The sequence below is a fragment of the Gymnoscopelus braueri genome (genome assembly GCF_963280865.1).
Source record: "Gymnoscopelus braueri genome assembly, chromosome: 19".
Lineage (NCBI taxonomy): Eukaryota > Metazoa > Chordata > Actinopteri > Myctophiformes > Myctophidae > Gymnoscopelus > Gymnoscopelus braueri.
In genome coordinates, this window is record NC_137621.1 from 18,233,726 (window position 1) to 18,243,520 (window position 9,795).

At 39.2% G+C, this 9,795-nt stretch overlaps 1 protein-coding gene across 3 annotated transcripts; it reads right to left on the reverse strand.

Annotated features, from left to right (window-relative positions):
• Positions 1-1,264: 1,264 nt before the first annotated feature.
• ttc8 (tetratricopeptide repeat domain 8) lies at positions 1,265-8,161 on the reverse strand. 3 transcript variants are annotated; one of them, XM_080413347.1, is made up of 15 exons: positions 7,974-8,161; positions 7,114-7,140; positions 6,671-6,791; positions 6,514-6,577; positions 6,019-6,178; positions 4,914-5,003; positions 4,429-4,473; positions 4,216-4,301; positions 3,995-4,082; positions 3,607-3,717; positions 3,312-3,451; positions 2,656-2,830; positions 2,386-2,508; positions 2,179-2,262; positions 1,265-2,023 (listed from the first exon to the last, which is right to left on the reverse strand). In XM_080413347.1, the coding sequence occupies exons 1-15, from the start codon at positions 8,085-8,087 to the stop codon at positions 1,907-1,909; spliced, it is 1,545 nt and encodes a 514-aa protein (XP_080269473.1). In that variant the 5' UTR covers positions 8,088-8,161; the 3' UTR covers positions 1,265-1,906. The 3 variants fall into 3 exon arrangements, with proteins under 3 accessions (XP_080269473.1, XP_080269475.1, XP_080269474.1); XM_080413349.1 differs by having other exon boundaries at positions 7,114-7,133; positions 7,974-8,044; XM_080413348.1 differs by lacking the exon at positions 7,114-7,140.
• Between the last annotated feature and the right edge of the window lie 1,634 nt (positions 8,162-9,795).

A 9,795-nucleotide genomic window follows, 5' to 3' on the forward strand; every position in this document is an offset into this window, starting at 1 on the left:
TTTTAAATCTCTGAGACAACAATCTACTAAATTATTTTGAAGATTGGTGCAGATGATTGCAGATGATTTATTTAATGTGCAACATTGTTTTCTCACTCAACAGTAAACAAACCAACATACAGTGTAAGTGCATACAGGGTATCAATTTAATGACTTTTAAGACCTTAATACCAAATTGGTCAAATTGACAAATATTACATAAGAAGAGGCAAACATTGTGAAAATAGCCGATATACAAGCTCACAACGCCTCGAAGTGTGAGGCTTGGGAGCTTGTAGTTCGGCTATTTTCACAATATTTACCTGTGGAACCGAGTCAAAAAATATATAATGCCTACAATGCCAAGTGCTTGTCAGGGTGGGGGGGGGGGGGTCCCCGTCCCCAGATCAAATATGATTATTTTTGGGGGTCGGGCCGGGTCGGGACCTGAAAGGTTTGGGAACTCTTGCACTACAGGACTAAAATGTAGGCGTAATTTATTTGACTGTACTTCTCTCAGAGTTAACCGGGGCCTTAGTGTAAGAATTGAAAGAGCAACATAAACATTTGTATTTCTGTATTGTTTTTTATCAGTTATCATTGAGTAAGCTAATCTATGACAATGAAGATCCGTCGACACCTATGCGCCACAGCGGCTTCTGGATTGGACTAAAAGATGACGAAGATGAAGGACATTGGAAGTGGCGAGATGGGACAAGTCTGGTTGAGGCGTAAGGCTTACATTCTGCACTTTACACTGTCAAATCAGACCCAAATGGACCCTTTATTGTACACACTATCAGAGGACTTTACTATTCATATGTAGAATGCAATGATAAGTCCTTGAAACACACCATTGCTCTTGCACTTACAGTCAAATCTAAGCTTAAAGAGCATAAGGTCCTTTGATGATTAAAGGAGTGAAAGTGATTATAATTTTTTGTTTGTTAAAATAAGTTAAAAAGCTACTGAGAAGTAAAAAATATTAATTGATACATTTTTAGACTCCAAGTTAAATGAACACTGAGAATTTTACTGTGCAGGTACTGGAACGAAGGTGAGCCCAATGATGACACCAATGAAGACTGTGCAGCCGTCTATCATCGAGACAACCCCTTCCATTCCTGGAACGATGCTCCATGTGGAAATCCACTCAAATGGATTTGTGAAATGCTGCCGAGATCGAGGAGCTGAACTCTGTTTCTTTTACCCGTCGTAACGAAGAATAAACTGTTTCTTCAAGACTGTAGAAAATCTCATGGATGGATTTTTTATTTTTATTGTCATGCCAGCTTTAGCTGGAATACCCCCAAAACATCTGACATGGAATGCATTAAACATTGTCATTAAGTTCACTAGTAGAAATATATCCATTCAATATGGGCAATTTACTATGTACATATCACTATTATACAATTATGTAAAGAGACAAATATATAAACCTATAAATAAAGCCAAGTCTAATAGATAATAAACTAACATCAAAGTGCCCGAGTCACACCAGGCAGTCATTGCCAATGTTTTCATTCTGAATGTATATCATGTACCTAATTACCGTCTCTACTGGATGTCCATAAACCTTCAGCATGAGGTGTTATTGTCTTTGTTTATTTAACCACTTTCAACCTGGCTTCCCTATTTTTCAAACGTTGTCCAAAATGTTTCAGAAATAGGTAAAATAGCAGATCTACAAGCTCACAACGCGTCACAATGCAAAGCGTTCTGAGCGGTTTTTGCTATTTGTCGTATGATAAAAGTACATAATGGCTTAAGTGGTTAATATTTTTTTTACATTCATTACTGTGCCTTCGAGATTCTGATAGCCTTCACCCATGTAATATAATGCTGTCCACTGACGTGTAATGTCAGCGCTGTGGCTTTGGTGTCACTGTAAACGCCAGCCACCAGGTGGTTTTACGTAGAGGAATCACAGCAGAGCAAAGTGCTGCCGCAGTTGTTTGAGAAGCTGCTGGGTGTCCACATGCTCTGGGAAAGCATCTTCAGACCTCTGGGCAGCAGTGTAGCTGCTCTGAAGATCTCCAATCTGGATGCACAAGGAGAAAGAAAACTTCAATTCAGCATAATGTGTCAGACAGGTGTTTTTTCCCCCTTTTTTTTTTACTGTGTGGTTATTTGGTCTTGACACTTACGGATTGGTATTGTTTACGTATTAATATGAACGTCATGTTTATGCATTACCTTTTCAGAGAGAGTGGCGAGGTTAAAGTGTGGTTCATACATGTGAGGAGCCAGTGAGGCAGCCGTCTGCAGGAATGCTTTAGACTGGAAGCAACAAAGATATCTTGATTAATGTCCAGCATACATTAAATCTGTATTGGATATTGAGTTGTATTACAGTATAATAATGAATCTTTAAAAAGTCAAAAATATGAAAATGACATTCACCTGTTCAACACGACCTTTGCGGAGCTCGAGAACAGCCAGGTTATTGTAGGCCTCTGCGTGGTCATTATTAAAGGCCAAAGCCAGCTTGAAACACTGATAGGCGAGCGTCATATCACCTATGCCCTGTAAATCACAAGAATCTGGACTTTGTACTGAGCTGCGAGGATCGATTTGTTGTACAAATATTTGAGGGTACATATTGAGGCCATGCACACATACTATCACATACGTTACAGACATAACCACCTATTTCTGAAAACGGCAACTCACCACAGCCACATGTCCTATGTTGTACCAAACATCAGCCTGCTCCTCATCATTGTCCACGAGGGCTAGGGCTCTCTCGAATGAAGACAGAGTCATGTCGTACTGCTGGGCGTAGAAGCAGCACAGTCCAAGATTGTTGTACAGTTGGCAGTTGTACACTCCCATCTGAAGCAGCCGCCTAGACACATAGGAAAAACATCTTGCAGAATTATCCATTATGCAGTGGTGGGAAAAGTACTCAAATGTTTTACTTATGTAAAAGTATCAATACTGCAATGTAGAAGTACTCTGTTAAAAGTCCAGAATTCAAAGTTTACTTGAGTGAAAGTACAAAAGTATTGGTATCAAAATGTACTTCAAGTACCAAAAGTAAAAGTACTAAAATGTTTGAAAATAGCAGATCTACAAGCTGGGCTTGTAGATCTGTAAAAGTACAGTATTTGGATCCGAGATGTAGTGGAGTAGAAATAAAAATATTGTAAATTGGAAATACCCAGGTTGTACAAATACCTCAAAATTGTACTAAAGTACAGTACTTAAGTAAATGTACTTAGTTACTTTCCACCACTGCCATTATGCAAGTAAAACCTGCAAAAGCAACCAATGAGAATATATAAGAAGAACTGAGGCGTTCTAATATTTCCTTGAACACTTTGGACCTGTAGAAGCGCAGTGCGATCTCGGGCTGGTCGGTGTAGAAGTGATTGCTGCCGATGCAGGCGATGGCTTCCACATGGGTGTTGTCCTGTTTCAGGACATCTTTGTAGTACTCTGTGGCTGAAGTGATGTTGTTCATCTCCTGTGGACAAACAAACAAACAAAAACAAACACAAAACATAGCAGTAAATGTATCAGGTGAATGAAACAAAGAGGTATATGTTTAAGCCTAATTAATACTCCGTAATGCAATGAAGTATAAAGTAAGCTCAAGGAACGAGGACCAAGGCAACCTGCCTCGTGGATTCGGGCGATTCCTGTTAGCAGAGTAACCTCCCCGGGGAAGTGGTCCAGGCCTTGCTTGAATAAGTTCAGGGCCGTTATTGGTTGATCCATACGCTGGTACACCTTGTCAAGTGGGAAAATAGAACAATACGTCAGACATTCAATAACAACCATGGCTCAATGAAGATTCTACAATTAAAGATTTGATTAAAGAAATTCGTAGCCAACTAATCGTCATAGGAATTTGTCCACTATTGGCAAATCTGTACAATTCTGTGTTTGCTGCATACAATCACCAGCCTTTTCAGATTGATGAACATTCCATGTTGACAGTCCTAGATTCTACATTGTGTAAAAACTTTGCAATGTGGTGTTTTTGCTATTATATTTCTGTTCATACCTTAGCAAGGTAGAGGTACGTATCGACCACCTCCTGATGGTTGAGAGCTGATCTGAATTGTTTTTCAGCTTCTCTATATAGACCAAGTCTGTAAATACATGTAAATGACCAATTATAGGACTTGTATGAGAATATACTATGAAACAGATTTAAAGGAATCAGCATCAAATTACATTTAAAACGTTGAACTCCAATAATGTGGTTATTTGTGGGTCGCTCACCTATAGTAGCATTTCCCCAGCTGTACCTTCCACCACCAGTCTTTGAACTGAGCATGCTCAGTGGCTTGAGCGGCCAAATCTAAAGCCTGCACACACAAACACAAAAAAAACTTCTGCTTGGAAAATTGTCTTAAACTTAAACATATGCTTTATGTAACTGTAGAACAAAATCAAAGAGACTATATATTATATTCTGTAGATACTGCAACTTACATTTTTAACATCATTTTCATGGTGGAAGATGTACTCAAACAACGTCTGAGGGGGAAAATAATGGTTAATGGAGAACAAGATCAAATGGATGGAACAAGGTGTAGGGCTGTCATTATCATGTCATTTTACTTGACGATTAATTGCCACACAATAATTGCGATTAACAATTGAATTGTGATGACAAATAACTTTAATATACAATTAAATGACATATTCAATGACTTTATACTTAAACAAATATCTAAATATAGAGGAAATAGACGATCTACAAGCTCACAACGTGTTGCGTAACTAAGCTTGGGAATCGTCTATTTCAATTATTTGAAATATACTATAAATGTTTGAAAATATTTGAACTGGAAATGATTATGACGATTATGCAAAATAATTGCGATTATCTCAAATAATTAGGCGATTATTTAATACTTATGACAGGCCTACAGGAACTCGGTCGTTGTTGTTTTTTAAACAAATAACAGTCTCACCTTGGATAAATTGGGCTTCTGGGAATACTTGGCTAAATTTAGTCTTGATAAGTTTATGAACGGTCCATCTGGGTTGGTCAACATAGAGGCCTGTGTAGCAAGGAAGATCAGACATGACAAAGTTACAAACCCTATCAAACTTTATTTGTATAGCACTTTTCAAAGCAGACAACCAAAAACCTTGTATTTCCATATTTTAACTTTTGTCTTTTCCCCCTGTAAATGAATGCCCTACTTCGTCATACTACAGTGTCACACAACATGTAATCTCTCAAGACAGATTCAGAGCTCCGCGGCAAATTGAAAGGATTATTATAATTTTTTTGCCGATGGGTTCCCAGATTGCACAACATGAGGTATTGTCTTTTTGTCTGTTTAAAAAAATGTCAGAAATGTTTCAGAAATAGGTAAAATATCAGATGTACAAGCTCACAATGCACCGCGACATGTTGTGAGCTTGTAGATCGGCTATTTTTGCTATAATTGGAAAAGCTTTGAAAGAGAAAGTGGCAAACGTCTGTCTGTGGGTTTTATAAATAGTGACCCAAATGAGTAGTATTAACAAGAGCTTGTGACTAAATATTAACTACTGTACATTGGATGCACTGCAGCAAAGGTTCTTTTTTCCATTTCCTGAAAAGTAACAGTTTTGAACATAAAAAGGTTTCCACCCAACAGTGACGACGATATGCATGTGCACAGTGCACACTATGTGATAGTTAAGGTACAGGCATTAAAATCATGAATGAAATAACTAGATATGAAAACAGTCACAGAGCTGAGAACACTTATATAACAGAGTGTAAAAATTGACCCATGCTCTCAGTGTAAAATTAACAATCTGGATTTTGCTGTGTAGATATATACACATTTTACATGCCTGCTAATTTTAGACTATGGTTGAATGAGCTCTTATATCTATATATTATATCTAAAAATTGATTTTTTTTCTTTCACATAATAGTACGTATACATAAGGCATGTATGTGTCGCAATATGATCTTGTAGATCAGCTATTCTATTTTTGCTATTTGTCTAACAGATAATGTAAAGCTTACGTGGTTCAAGCACCTTTACAGGCTGGCAATGACAATACAAAACTCACTGTTCCCAGACGGACAAATCTTCCAGAAGCACTGGTGACAGGACGAGCGGTGCTGGCCGTTCGAGGGGTTTTAATGGCCTGCTCCATCGTTCCAGGTCTCCCTGACTGTGTGCTGGGTCTCACAAATCCTGTGATCGGACGTCCCGATTGAGTCATGGGCCTTTAATTTAGAGAGAAACAAACAGAATTCAGCTTATTATTATATTGCGAGCCATAGGAAAACACATGAGTGAATATTAGATTGATCATTACTCATTCAATTATTTTTCGGGGCTTTTCTGCCTTTACTGATAGTTACAATCGAGAAAGACAGGAAACGGGGAGATAGAGTCGGCGAGTGACATGCAGCAAATGTTCCGGCTGGCCCAGGAATTGACCCGGGGACTAACTGTCAGTTATCAGAGCCTATGTGGTACTATGCACCCTAACCATTCAGCAATCGTGCACCCAGGTTCCAGGCCTTTATTGAGCTAATAGAGAAGTGTGGTCGAGTACCTGACGGCTGGCGTGGGCCCACCACCCTGACTTGTTACAACGTGTCTCAGCGATGTTCCAGGGCCTAGAGGTGAGGTGAGAGTACAATCAGTTTTTATTCAGTTGAATGAATGAACTGTACAAGTACAGGGAACCCACAGAGACAGCTGAGACTTACGTGCTACTTGGGCAATAGAACTCTCGTCGAGCATCATTTCAGCAATGCCCTCCTGATCCACCTCAACTTCATCTATGTATACCATCTCTGTCAGAGCACGTGTCTTCAGACTCCAGGCAGCCTAACACACACACACACACACACACACACACACACACACACACACACACACACACACACACACACACACACACACACACACACACACACACACACACACACACACACACACACACACACACACACACACACACTTGTTGGACCACAAATTATAGATTTCAGTGGTAGTGCCATAGAAAGCACAGTCAGCACACAATATAATTCTCACTGGTCATTTAACTCTGATAGTGTACAATTGTAGGGATCCGTTTGGTTACATTTATACCTTACACTCACAGTTAAGTAAATGACCACTAAGGATTTTACAGTGCATTAAAGGTTACCTCAGAAATATGCAGTGAGTCTGTGTCCTTATGAGTGTTGAGAGTGGAGATGAGTTGAGGATGAAAGGAAAACATGAAGACAGGGAGGAAGAAATGAAGACAAGAAGACATGATGGAAACATTAAGTGAAGCCTATGGAAATAAAGTGAAATAAAGTGGATACAAATGAGAATGAAAAGATGATGATTGGGTCAGAGAAGATATCTGATAAAAGTGAGATTGTTGCAATTAAACAAAACTATATGACATTCTGTGCAGTGGTGTAAAGTAACCAAGTACATTTACTTAAGTAAGTAAGTAAGTACTGTACTAAAGTATAATTTTACAGTACTTTTACTTCTACTCCACTACATCTCAGAGGCAAATATTATACTTTTACTCCACTACAATTATTTGAACAATTAAGTTACTAGTTACTTTGTAGATTTTGATTATTATTACAAAACATACATTACCCACTTCAGCCCAATATACATTTCGGCCATTTGAAAATAGCCAATCTACAAGCTCATCACAATGCATTGCGAGCTTGTAGATCTGCTATTTTCTAAAGAATTGTATACATTTGAAAACTTGTGAAATGGGACATATGCATAATGAGTACTTTATACTTTAAGGGCATTTTTACACCAATACTTTTGTACTTTTATTCAAGCAATTTGAATTCCAGACTTTTCTACATTGCAGTATTGATACTTTTACTTAAGTGAAACATTTGAGTACTTTTCCCACCACTGATTCTGTGTTGAATGTTGTAAACTGAGGACTGGACTAAGGTTAATCAGGATTACACCCTGTGTCTGCTATTTGTAAACCACCTAGCCTCAGCCTCAATCGCTAGCATGCTATGCTACTAGTACCTGGTCATATGGACTGTCCACTAATATTTTTGTACAAATATCAGAACAGCGTTGGAACTTCCGTCTTCTGAAATAGCTCCATGCAAGAAATAAAGGATCCATTGTTACTTCCATTACGTTGGCCAAACAGTTAAAACACAATAAGTAGCTTTGCTAACAAGCTGTCATTAGCCTGAGCCTGGCGACGCTTTCTGTCACCTAGCAACAGAGAGTGGACACAGGGGTCCTCCTTCTTCTTCTTCTTCTTCTTCTTCTGATTCTTCTTCTTCTTCTTTCTGCTTAACGGCGATTGGCATCCAGCTTTTTTGTGCATTACCGCCACCTTCTGATCCGGAGTATCAAACAAAAAACTTAGAATCTAATTCCCTCTCCCAACCTACACACACACACACACACACACACACGCACGTGCACTTTCACACACTCATTCAGGCACGCACACATGCACGCACGATCACTCGCTCGCTCCCCCCCCCCCCCCCGACACACACACACACACACACACACACACACACACACATTCTTAACTATATCCTAACAAACACTCCTGTATTGATTGATTGATGTACTTTATTTAGTAAGACATGAGAAACAGTACATGGAAGTACAATTCCCAATACAAGGTCTACTAAATTGGATAACTCGTAAAGCACTAAGCTTGTTTAAAATGAGTTCCTATGCACACAAATCATGATGACATAGCAGACAGAATAGATATATATCTGACAAACTGATATGTATATCTGTATATCAGATATCAGATATCTGACAGACAGATATGTATCCCTTAAAAACTCTAACAATACCCTAACATGTGCCCTTTGCTTTCGGGTAAATTCCACAGGGGTCCTCCTCCTTGATTGCTTTCTTTTAGTGGTGCATTACCGCCACCTTCTGTCGAGGTGTAGAATTGTTCTATATTGTTTTTATAGTTCAGTCCTTGATTTATTTTTTTTATGTCCAGTTGAAAACTACTATACTACTATTCTACTTTATCTCCCATATATTCCCTGATCCTCTCTTGACTATTATACTTACTATGAATCCATGTTCAAATCCCAGTCATCCCATAGTTCAATGCTGGAGTACTTTGACATTTTCAAGGATAAAATATAACTAGAAGACACCTGCAACCACTAGAACCGGTTGTATAACAACGTGGCCATGATTCAGTGTTTACAGTAAATAGAAGTTCAGGGTAGCGGCCATTACATCTAGAGTTCGGGCAGCTACGCAGCCCTCACACGTATGTTGCACTGCCAATCCGACTGATATGCCCATATATGGAGATGTCTTCATCTGTCAGTCCGCGTCCCTTTTATGCCCATATATGGAGATCCCTGATGTCATCAGTATATGCCCATATATGGGCATGCCCCCTTTTGTGCCCATTATATGGAGCTGAGTGATTTGTTTGTGCCTGATGCCATGACAACACATTGAAATTAGACAACACACTCCATATTTGGGCGTAGATGCATTGGGAACTCCTTATATGGTTATGGCTGAGTGTGATGTCAGGGGTCTGTCTGTCTGCCACCCGCCCGCCGGTCGGCAGGTCCCCCCTTGAGCCAGTTTTAATATAGGATATATATGTTTTTTGGGGTGGTGTAGCCGCCCCTATAAGTGGGGTTTGGACACCTCATTAGCTGTATTGTGATTGGCTCATTAGTACACCCCTAGCTGTACTGTGATTGGCTGACTCTATTGGCTGACTCTATTCAGCACTGTGATTGGCTAGCGACACACATGATGACATTAATAACCTATAAATAGGATTATGCACTTCAAAAAATCCATTTTTTTTTAAAGTGAGCTTCCA

What these genes read in the sequence shown, in the direction of transcription:
- ttc8 (XM_080413347.1), bottom strand. Translation starts at nt 8,087, where the DNA reads ATGGAAGTAACAATGGATCCTTTATTTCTTGCATGGAGCTATTTCAGA. An exon ending in ACTCACTGCATATTTCTGAG is followed by an intron (nt 6,792 to 7,113) that starts GTAACCTTTAAT and finishes TGTGTGTGTTAG; the next exon opens with GCTGCCTGGAGTCTGAAGAC. An exon ending in CGTACCTCTACCTTGCTAAG is followed by an intron (nt 3,718 to 3,994) that starts GTATGAACAGAA and finishes CCACTTGACAAG; the next exon opens with GTGTACCAGCGTATGGATCA.